General features: G+C 34.6%; 1 protein-coding gene across 1 annotated transcript; it reads left to right on the top strand.

Moving 5' to 3' along the window:
• Positions 1–768: 768 nt before the first annotated feature.
• On the top strand, positions 769–5,392 carry LOC105950099 (uncharacterized). The gene is made up of 8 exons (XM_012973417.2): positions 769–876; positions 1,316–1,651; positions 2,625–3,110; positions 3,223–3,372; positions 3,457–3,606; positions 3,759–3,806; positions 4,053–4,489; positions 4,809–5,392. Exons 1-8 carry the CDS (start codon positions 861–863, stop codon positions 5,175–5,177), a joined length of 1,992 nt encoding a protein of 663 aa, XP_012828871.2. The 5' UTR covers positions 769–860; the 3' UTR covers positions 5,178–5,392.
• Positions 5,393–12,826: the final 7,434 nt, after the last annotated feature.

Here is a 12,826-nt window from a genome sequence, read left to right as displayed (position 1 = left end):
CTCGAACCCTAGACCGTTACCCTATTGGTAAAGGCTAGGTACCAACTCTCCTAATGAGGGTTGGTACTTAGAGGTGAAAGTCGGATGGATTGGCTTTTTCGAAAAATTTCTAAAAATTTTCGGAAGTACAAAATCAATTCAAATTCTCACATTTTTTGGAATTCTAAAAGTCATTCCAATTGCAAAATGCCTGGAAATTTTGGAGTTTCGGAAATTACATAAGTTTTAAAAATTCAAAATTTGCGAAAATTTTCTGAAAATTTCACAATTCTCAAAAAATAAGAACATTCACGTCAATAAAAGTAAAACTAATAACTATTAAATTTCAGTTAAAAAGGAATAAATAAAAATAAATTACATACTATCCAATAAAATTTCTAACAGCAATTAAATATGTCAAAATTCAAAAACAAAAGTTAAATCAAATTACTGTTTCAGGAAAAAAATAATAAAATAGAACGTTCAAAATTGGATCCAAAATCAGGAATTCCAAATTCTTTTTATATAATTCCAATTTCAATCCAAAAAAAATCGATAATCGGAATTTTGGAAGTCGTAATGAAAAAAGTTGTTCCAAAACTTGAACTTTTTGGATCGAAACTAGAGGAAATTGGAATTTCCGTTCCAAGTTGCACCTCTAATAATAACTGATGTAGAAAAAGCAAAACCAAAATAGAATAAAGAGAAAAGGAGAGAAAGAGTAAAGGAGTTCAAAATAATGATTAAGCATAGAATAAAGTCTGAGCTTAAACAACAATCTTAATAATCATCACTTCCATATATATACATACATATGGGATTCAAACAGAGCGCTATTCATTTAATTGTTTTTATACCGAGTAAACATACATTGAGGAAATATGACAAGAAACTCAGGTAAAGATATTTATATAATATGTACTCCTAGTACTGCTTCTTCATGCATTTACATCATAAACTTTAGTTATGTAGACGTTTGGCATTATGCACTAGTAGAAAAATAGTTTTTTACTACGACCATTAACCGTAGCAAAATGTATCAAATTCACAGTAAAAAGGCTTTTGCTACACATTGGTTACGTATTTGTCCCGTATCATATACGGGCGTGGCAAAAACTCTGCTAGCAAATACTTTTTTGCTACTGTAATCATAGCATTTACAACGACTCGAAGATTGTCTCGTAGTAAAATGTACCTTTTGTACGAATTGTTACCTTCGTAAAAAAATTCGTCGTAGTAAAAAGTCATTTTTCTACTAGTAATGTTTTATTACATCATCCTTATTGTCTCATAATTTTCGGACCATCGTTCCTTTCTTGCATCACCTTATGAACAGACGACGGAAACAAAGTTGGAGGACTCGGAATTGTTCCGGAGACACTCACGGAGGACAACTACGAGCACTGGAAAAGGTGTCTGAAAACCTATTTGGTAGGTCATGGCTTATGGGGTGTTGTGTCCGGAAAGGAATCCGAACCGGACAAAGAGCATAACCAAGAACACGACGAGTGGGAGACGAAAAATGCATTGGCTCTACATGCCATTCAAATTTCTTGCGGATCGGGTATATATGCTAAGTTTGATAAGGCACACATTTCGGCGCATTATGCATGGACTCATCTTGCTGAGAGGGCATTCGGACATAAAGAACGTCAAGTCGAGGATCATATTGGTAAGTTTCCATCTTTCCTTGTCCTTGGACTTTTTACATTGTAATAATTTGATCGAGTTCGTTATCTATAATTCTATTTAAGCATCTCCAATTATATACATGCTGTACAAACTAGGAAGTAATTTAAGGTGAAAGATCCAATGGAATTTCCGATTTCCGCCAGTGCTGATCCGAAAAATTTTATAAGGAACAAAACTTTTCATTCTGACTTCCGAAATTAGGATTTTCAATTTTTTTTCAATTTGTTTTGGATGGGAAATTGGGATTAGACATAAAATATTTGGAATTTTCGATTTCCCATCCCATTTAGTTTCCGAAATTAATTAAAAAAATGTTTTTTTCCTAAAAATAAACTTATAAACATCACACACACAAACACACGAATATATATATATATATATATATATATATATATATATATATATATATATATATATATATATATATATATATATATATATATATATATATATTCGACTATCTTTTATAACATAATTATATATGATATTAGTCATATTTGTTCAAAGTTGCACTTGGTACTTATTGTTGATCGATTTTGGAACAACTACGGTGTCTATTATGGAGTATTGTTTTGGTGTTTCGACTTTCATCATGTAGCTTTGGAATTTTGTGGTATTTGAAAATCGGTGCCTAGTGCAATTGGAATCCTTATAGTTATTTTTAGAATATTAGAATTTATCACATTAGTATTTATTAGTTTTATCAGAATGGGTGTTCTTATTTTGAACATTTATGAATGTTTTCAAATTAATTGAAATTCCCTAAAAAGTTTAATACTCATGTGACAAATTTTCGAAACTCATGAATTTCTGACAATTTTGGAATGAGAATGAATTTCTAGATTCCGAAAATTTTGGAATTGAAATGAATGAATCAATTTTGTACTTTGGAAAAACGTTGAAAATTTTCTGAAAAGATTCATTTCAATTCGTTCTATCCGCTTTGTGCGCAGGGACCAAAGAGTACCTTAAATACGAGGACTTGTACAAGGCAATCGAAGAAGGCAATTGGCATAAAACACAAGACTTGCTGAAGCAAACTCCGGGGGCAGTTAAGGCAAGGGTGTCGTCCCATAACGATACGCCCCTTCACATTGCAATTTTGTGTGGGCACTTAAAAATTGCAGAGCATTTGGTAGGTATGATAGAACCTTCTGACTTGGAATTGATAAATGAATACGGCGCTACCGCACTTTCTCTTGCTGCTGTCTGTGGTGCGACAAAGTTGGCAAAGATGATGGTAATTAAAAATACAAATTTAGTGACAATGTCAAATGATCATGAAGATGGACAACTACCTGTGGTTGTTGCTGCGTTTTACGGACAAAAGAATATGGTTCGTTATCTGTATAAAGGGACACCTAAATATGAGCTGAGCCCGGAAAAGGGTGAGAATGGGGTGAAGCTTCTTAACTGTCTCATTACCGATGAAATCTACGGTAAAGAAATAAATAAATAAATAAAAGCAACGTGTGTTTCAATTTTTGTTAATTTTTATTTTGTTGCATTTTTTTGTTCATAAATAAACTTGGATACTTCTACTTGCCGTAGATGTCGCGTTGTTGCTACTAAAACAGTATCCAAAACTAGGAGTTACACCGGATCGTAACGGCAACTATGCTCTCAAAATATTGGCTCACAAACCTTCGGCCTTCCTTAGTGGGTCGAAGTTTGCATTTTGGGAGAAATGGATCTATGATTGTAAGTTTTTCTTTTTATTATGTGTTGATAATATTGCATTTTGTATTTTGTGTCGGAAAATATATGCAATTTTTTTTTCCCTAGGTGTGATAATTCATACTCATTGGGACAGACAACAGGAGTTTCGTAGCGAAGAACACATGGAAACCGAAACAGTGAGTGTCGACCAGAGAATCCAGATTCATGAATCAAGCGACGAAGAATTTGAGAAAATGGGACACATCCATCTCCAATGTAAATATTTCCTGTTTATTTGAACTAATACATTAAATGGAATATGAAATGAATCACGTCATCTGAACATAAGAAACTCATTCTTTCATTTTCCTACAACAGTTATGAATATTTTTTCTTATGCCTAATTAGTTCAAATTACTCGTATGCAGTTCACAACGTATTCCACAAACTCGGTTGGGGCATTTTGCAATGCTTAGGTATGTCTACGCTACTTGTTTTAGTTATATGCTAAGATATAAAATATTATGAACACAAGTTAACCAATCCGCATTAGGAGAGTTAGTACCTAAACTTTAGTACTATTAGAGTCGATGTGTTGTTCGACTGCTGTCCCTCTCCAGTTTGTAACATGATTTTATTATTAAAAATAAATAAAAAGGTTGTGAGCACAAGTTGTATATATCACAATTCATTTACACATATTCTTCTTTATCTTAAATTAGTACCAGAGATAAAATCAATCCATCACAAGAAGTTGGTACACCACGAGGCCGTGGAGCTCCTGAGATGCATCTTTCAGGAGATGCGAATGTTGACCAATGCAGATCTCGAAAAGATGGATATCGACACAATAATTTACGACGCTATAAAACATGGCATACTTGAATTCATACGTGAAATACTCAAATACAAGCCCGATATTGTGTGGAAGAAAGACAAGAAAGGAAGAACAATCTTCGCGCACGCAATTGTCTTACGTCAAGAGAAGATATTCAGCCTTATATACAGTTTAGGAACAAAGAGGAGCATCATGGCTCGTAGGCACGACGTCTTCCGGAATAATTATTTGCATCTTGCGGCAAAGTTATCTCCCCCTTCTCAACTAGAGCGTGTTTCCGGGGCAGCCCTGCAAATGCAAAGGGAACTGCAATGGTTTAAGGTAAGCATATTACTATATAGTCCCTACTCTACTTGATGTTTATGTAAGTCCTTTTTGTGTTTTCTATATTTGATTGGTTTAAAATTTCTCATAACATTTCTAATAATATTTGATCTTTTTCAGAAATTACATCCAACCACTTGTAGTTTGTAATTTTTTTTACATTGACCCTCTTAGAAAATGGTGTTAATGTAAGAAATTTATAAATTGAAAAATGAATCTTACATCAGGGGCGGTCGTAATTTACCTTAAAACAATATAAAAAAATATATATTGAATAGTGATAAAAGAAAATGAAAATCGAAAACATGTCATACAGGAAGTGGAGGGCATTGTTCAACCAAAGCTGAAAGAAGAATCGAACGAGAACAACAAAACCCCAGAAGTCCTTTTCAGCGACGAGCACAAGCAGTTGATCAGCGACGCAGAGAGTTGGATGAAGAACACCGCAGGATCGAGCATGATTGTAGGGACGCTAATCGCTGCAGTCATGTTCACAACCGCCTTCACAGTGCCAGGTGGCAATAAAAACGACTCCGGCCTGCCAACAATGCTCGAGACAAAACCGGGCCCGTTCTTGATTTTCATGGTCTCGAATGCGCTGTCCATGTTCAGTTCCTCGACTTCTCTGCTCATGTTCTTGGGAATTCTCACCGCAAGATTTGCGGAACGGGATTTGTTAATCTGATGATTATCAGATTAGAAGAAGAGAACGAAGGAGTTGGAGAGAAGAGGGAAATTGTTATTCATCCAACAGAAATATAAAATGTTACCGTTACAAGATAGATGAATTGAGTATTTATACCCAATCACATAAAAGCGTGTTTGTAACTAAAAGCAAGAAGTGCTATTTGTAAAATAACAACTTCTATATGAAAGTAAAACTATACCTACGTTTATCAATCTAAGATATATTGACATATATATATATATATATATATATATATTTACACCCCCCCTCAAGATGGAGAGTAAACATCCTTAACTCCCATCTTGACCAGAAGATAGTTGAAACTTGAAGAAGGTAAAGCCTTGGTGAACAAATCGGCCAATTGATCTTTGCTTGAAACTGGCATGAGTTTTAAAATGCCAGACACAACTCTTTGTCTCACACAATGGCAGTCAATTTCGATGTGCTTAGTCCTTTCATGAAATGTTGGATTGGAAGCAATGTGCACAGCAGCAAGATTATCACAGAACAGAAGAGATGACTTAATAGGTATATGGAAATCCTGAAGAAGTTGAAGAATCCAGATGAGCTCACTGGAAGTCATGGATAAAGCCCTGTACTCAGCTTCTGCAGAACTCTTGGACACAGTAGCTTGCTTCTTTGCTTTCCAAGATATGAGAGAATCACCAATGAAGACACAAAATCCTGTGGTGGACTTCCTAGTGTCTGGACATGAGCCCCAATCTGCATCTGCAAAAGCTTTAACAGTGAGAGAGGACTTTGCAGAATAAAAAATGCCCTTACCAGGAGAAGACTTGAGATATCTCAAGATGTGATGAATGGCATGAAGATGAGGCACCCTAGGCTTTGAAACATATTGACTGAGCTTATGCACAGCATAAGTAATATCTGGCCTTGTAATGGTGAGATAAATAAGCCTACCAACCAGTCTTCTATACTCAGATCCATCCTCAAGCAGATCACCATCTTCATTATTGAGCTGTGCTTTGGGATCCATGGGCAGCAAAGCAGGCTTACAGCCCAAATAACCAGCATCCTCCAATAGCTTAAGAACATACTGCCTTTGAGAGAGAGCAATGCCAGTAGAATTCCTAGCTATCTCAATACCAAGAAAAAACTTTAGCTTTCCCAAATCCTTAAGTTTGAAAAATGAGTGCAGCTCATTTTTAACTATCTGTATCTCAGTGGAAGAAGGCCCTGCAATAATCATATCATCCACATACACAATTAAAGCAATAAACTGAGAAGAAGAACCTCTAGTAAACAAAGAATGATCAGATGGAGACTGAGAAAACCCAATAGAAGTTACTGCCTCAGTGAACTTTTGATTCCACTGCCTTGAAGCCTGTTTTAAACCATACAAAGACTTGTGCAACTTGCAAACCATTCTAGTATTAGACAAAGCAACAGAAGAATGCTTATAGCCTGGAGGAATATCCATAAAAACTTCTTCCTTAAGATCCCCATTCAAAAAAGCATTATTTACATCCAATTGGTGAAGCTCCCAATTATGAATGGCAGCTAAAGCCAAAAGAATTTTAACAGTGACTAACTTAGCAACAGGTGAAAAAGTATCAATAAAATCTACCCCTTCTTGTTGAGTAAAACCTCTAGCAACTAGTCTTGCCTTATATCTATCTACAGAGCCATCTTGCTTTCTTTTAATCTTATACACCCATTTACAACTTACAGTGTGTTTATGAGCAGGTAATGGCTCTATAGTCCAAGTATGATTAGCTTCCAATGCTTGAAGCTCAGCATCCATGGCTTGGATCCACAAAGGATTCTTCACAGCTTGTTTATAAGTGGAGGGTTCAGTGTCAGCTGAAACATTCATGATATAAGCAAAATGATCTGCAGAAAGCTTATTATAAGCTACATGACTAGAAATAGGATAAAGTGAAGTAAAACCAATAGAAGAATTGCACTGAAAATCAGCCAAATAGGCAGGGGGCTTAGTGGCTCTGGAAGACTTTCTAGTATGAGGAGGAGCTGAACCATTAACCTGTGGAGTAACAGAACTAGGAAGATAATCAACATCAAGAGCAGAGTCAGCAGATTCAGTAGAAATAGGCACAACAGAAGGTGGAACAGAATAATCAGGAGCTAAATACTTTTCAAAATTCATATTTTGATCCCCAAAAGGAAAAATGTGTTCATGAAAAACAACATCCCTAGAAATAATGACTTGATGAGATTGCAAATCATACAGCTTGTATCCCTTGATGCCAACAGGATACCCCAATAAAACACAAGGTATAGCTCTAGGCTGAAATTTTGACCTCTGAGCTGGTAAGGATGAAGCAAACACTAAACATCCAAAAACCCTGAGAGAATGATAATCAAACATCTTACCAGGATACAGCAGCTCAAAAGGAGAGACATTACCAAGCTTAGCTGCAGGAGTTCTATTGATCAAGAAAACTGCAGTAGAAATACACTCATTCCAAAAAGTGATAGGCATATGAGATTGAAACAGTAAAGATCTGGCAACATTAAGAATGTGTTGATGCTTTCTCTCAACTACAGCATTCTGTTGAGGTGTATAAACACAAGAAAACTGATGAAGAACACCAAGTTTAGCAAAAAGCTGAGTAAATTGCAGCTCATGGGCATTATCAGACCTGAACACCTTAATTGGACAATTAAATTGAGTCTTAATCATATGGAAAAAAGAAGGAATGACAGTTAAAACATCAGATTTGGATTTAAGAGAATGAACCCAAGTAAACCTAGAATAATCATCAACAAGAGTAACAAAATACTTGTAACCATTGTGAGACTCAACTCTGTAAGGCCCCCAAATATCACAATGAATAAGATCAAACATATGTGAAGAAACAGTAGAACTAATAGGAAATTTTAAACGTTTTTGTTTTGCCATAGGGCAAATATAACAACAAGAATTGTTCTTAGGCTTATCTATGCCTAAAGAAAACTTAGTAGACAAATGATCTAGCTTCAACTGAGGGATATGCCCAAGTCTATTGTGCCAAACATTGGCAGAAACTTTATTACAAAAAACATCAACAGAGCCAATGTGAGGCTGAAGCACATATAAACCATCAATTTTGCTACCCTTGCCAATCTTCTTCAAGAACTTGTCCTGAATAAGAAAGGAATTAGAATCAAAAATAACTGTGTGAGGTAAATTGTCAAGCAAAGCACTGACAGAGATTAAATTAAACTTAAAAGAAGGAACATAAAAAACATTTTTCAAGATCAGATCATCTGACAAACATACATCTCCCATATATTCAACAACAACCAAGGAACAGTCTAGTAATATGACTCTAGCAAAATTGACTTTATGAAGAGAGGAAAATAGAGCTTTATCATTACAAATATGGCGAGAAGCCCCAGAATCAATTATCCAATAATGAGGTTTAAATGATGCATGAAGAGAAGCTGCTAAGCATATACCTGACACACAAGAAATGTGTGCAGCTTCAACCTCATCACCTAGAGACTGCTGAGCAGGAACCTGTTTCTTGGCAGCCATTTGATTTGAAAAGTATGCCATCAATTGCTGGCATTGAGTTGGAGGCAAAGAGGAATATCTTGGTTTAGCTTTATAACCGGGCGGATATCCATGTAATTTGTAACACTTATCAATTGTATGCCCATAAATGCTGCAGTGAGTACAGAAACCCCTTTCCTTCCTCTTAGGTGCAGAGTTAAAGTTGGCATGATTATGCACAGATCTCTGTGTATTCTGATCACCACGAATTGAAAAGGCTAGTGAATTCTGCACCTCATTATGTGAAGAATGAATAGACCTCTGCCTCTCTTCTTGAGAAACAAGAGCAAAAACCTTGTTGATAGGAGGCAGTGGATCCATGAGAAGAATTTGACCACGTGTGGAAGTCAAAGACTCATTCAACCCCATGAGAAAAGCCATCACATGTTCTAGGTTGTAATGTTCATTAAGCTTCTGAACACCACCACACGTGCAGGCTCCACAAGTACAAGATGGCCGAAAATTGGACAATTCATCCCAAATAGCCTTCAATTTTGTAAAATACACATTGACAGACTGCGTATCTTGAGTAAGATTAGTCAATTCCCGACGTAATTGGAAAATGCGCGGACCATTAGTTTGTGAAAATCTGGTATTTAGATCCTTCCACATCTCGTGAGCGGAATCAGAATACATGATGCTGGCCTGAATATCTTTGGACACAACATTCAAAATCCACGAGATAACAATACTGTTATTTCGAACCCAGGCATTGTGAAGAACCGCTTCTTCCCTACTCGGTTCAACGATTGTACCATTGATGAACCCTAACTTGTTCTTCACCGTGAGTGAAATCTGCATCGCGCGACTCCAAGAGGCAAAGTTATCTTCAGAGAGTAGCTGCGAAACGAGAACTAACCCTGGACCATCAGACGGATGCAGATAGAACGGACTGGAAACATCATCAACTCGCCGATTTGCCGCCATGGTTGCGAGAAATCAAAACTCAGAAATGACCGAATGGATGAACAATTGAAGAAATTGATCGCGATCTGATCAATTAATGAACATGCGGAAGCGAAAAAAATCAAAAAAACCTAAACTGATACCATGTTAATCTGATGATTATCAGATTAGAAGAAGAGAACGAAGGAGTTGGAAAGAAGAGGGAAATTGTTATTCATCCAACAGAAATATAAAATGTTACCGTTACAAGATAGATGAATTGAGTATTTATACCCAATCACATAAAAGCGTGTTTGTAACTAAAAGCAAGAAGTGCTATTTGTAAAATAACAACTTCTATATGAAAGTAAAACTATACCTACGTTTATCAATCTAAGATATATTGACATATATATATATATATATATATATATATATATATATATATATATATATATATATATATATATATATATATATATATATATATATATATATATATATATATATATATATATATATATATATATATATATATATATATATATATATATATATATATATATATATATTTACAGGATTTCCTCAGGTCGTTGCCGACGAAGCTGATTTTGGGGCTCACGTGCTTGTTCTTCTCCATAGTTACGATGATGGCTTCTTTCGGGTCGGCATTGTATATGATTTTGCATGACCAGTTGGCTTGGGTTACTGTTCCGATTATCGTTCTTTCTGTGATTCCGATTGCTCTTTTCTCGGTTTTGCAGTTTCCTCTGTTGATTGAAATGACTGTTCGTACGTACGGGTCTGGGATTTGTGACAAGCCTAAGAGAAATATCATTGTCCGTAGGTGTTTTTAAATTACTTGTCTCGTTTCACATGTTAGATTTGTATGTGATTTAAAATTTCACGCGACAATAATTTTGTAAACACTACATATGTTGTTTTATGGGGAAATTAAAGTATGCCAACATTTTTATTTTAGAGGTATTTTATAACAAAAATACCCTCTTCAATGGGTCATTTTCTTTCTTTCTCTCTCTCTTTTTTTTTCTCCTCATTATTATTATTACTTTTTTTTAATAAAATAGTTTTTAAGAATCTATGATGAGGTTCACTTTGTTCAAATAAAAATATTTGTTCAATTTTGTTAGGGCATCTCCAAAGTTGAGAGGTAAATACATAGAGGCTATATCTATTATACGTTATGAACAATGTTTTATTATCTCTATTTTTACTCACCTACTCCAATCATATAATCTATATTTTAGCATTCTGTTATATTCAATTATTTTTTAACTGTTCTACTATAGTAAATATGTGAATTAATTTATTGTATTATAAATAATTTTCTCCTCTGCATTCTCCCGTGCTCTCAGCCGTAGGTTTTTTTTTTCTCCCTCCAATTTTTCATTCATCATTCTCGCTTGTTGCAATCATAAATCAAAATATTGAAAATTTTCTCTCAAACATATACAATTCAGATATTCAATGGCTCACTTCATTAACATTTTTTTGCATAATCCCCAAGATTTTGATGATGATGATGATGATGATATAAATTTTGTTGCCATAGATGCCGTTTTAGAAGCTGAAGAAAATGCTATACAACAGCGACAATTACGACGATGTAGGTCTATTCTTGGTCATTCTACAATTCACTGTGATAGAAAAAGAGGCCACGACAACCTTTGTATCCTGACTACTTATTTCGTAGAGATTTCGTATGACTCGTAATTTATGTATCCAAATCCAATCTAAGATTGAAGCTCACGATAGCTACTTCTTGGAACAAAAACGATGCTTGTGGAAATCTCGGCTTGTCCTCTCTTCAAAAGATAACGGCTGCAATGTGAATGCTTGCTTATGGAGCTTCAGTAGATGACTATGTACGTGGACAAAGTACGTCCATATATAGAGAGTCTCAAAAGGTTTATATTGGCCGCTATTGCAATTTTTTTCTAAAGAATATAGAAGATCACCAACAGATAATGATATTATACGATTGTTAGCGGTTGGTGAAAACCGTGAATTTCCTAGGATGCTGGGAAATATAGATTATATGCAATGGGAATGGAAGAATTGTCCTACTGCGTGGCAAGGAATGTATACCGGGCATATTCATGAGCCAACAATTATTCTTGAAACAGTGGCTTCATATAATCTTTGGATATCATTCATTCTTTAGGTTGTCAGGAGCACTTAATGATATCAACGTTTTAGATCAATCTCCTATATCTGTTATATACTAAATTAATGGACACAATTATGAAATAGAATACTACTTAGCTGATGGAATATATCCGACATGGGCAATGTTTGTGAAAACAATTCCAAGTCCTAGAGATAATAAGCAAAAATTATTTGTGAGATCTCAAGAGTCAGCTAGGAAAGATGTCGAACGAGCTTTTGGAGTTCTGCAATCAATTGGGCTATAGTGTGAGGCCCTGCCGGATTCTGGGATAGGAAAACTCTTGCAAATATTATAGAGTCGTGTGTAATAATGCACAATATGATTATTGAAGATGAAACAGGTTCTTACAATGCCGAAGGTGATTTTGATTCAAGTTCAAAACTTGTATCGTCACGGGATCAAACACCAAATGTTATGAAGATTCTTGAAATTCATAGTCGCGTCAGAAATAAACAAACTTATTGTTAGATCCAATCAGACCTCGTTCAATATTTGTGGCAAAATATGAAGGAGAATAAAATTCTCTCTCTCTCTCTCTCTCTCTCTCTCTCTCTCTCTCTCTCTCTCTCTCTCTCTCTCTCTCTCTCTCTATATATATATATATATATATATATATATATATATATATATATATATATATATACTCTCTCTCTATATATATATATATATGTGTGTGTGTGTGTGTGTGTGAGTGTGTGTTTTTTTTTTTAAATTAGTATGTTGCAGTTAATAATGGTAGTATTATTATTTTCTTTGTTGTCATTTCAAACTTTTGTCTTGTTTTGATGACTTATTCCAGTACAGTAGTGTGATTGATTTCATATACAGTAGTTGTCATATTCAAAGTTTATTCCATTGTAGTAGTTGTCTACAAAATTATGTATCTCGTAAGTATAACAAAATATATATATATATATATATATATATATATATATATATATATATATATATATATATATATATATATATATATATATATATATATATATATCTTTTATTATTATTAATTTTTTAAAGTTCATACAAACAACAAAATTATAAGGATCATCA

Source organism: Erythranthe guttata, chromosome 12 (assembly GCF_056151865.1).
Source record: "Erythranthe guttata isolate IM_541 chromosome 12, IM_541, whole genome shotgun sequence".
NCBI lineage: Eukaryota > Viridiplantae > Streptophyta > Magnoliopsida > Lamiales > Phrymaceae > Erythranthe > Erythranthe guttata.
This window is presented reverse-complemented; position numbering and strand designations above follow the sequence as displayed.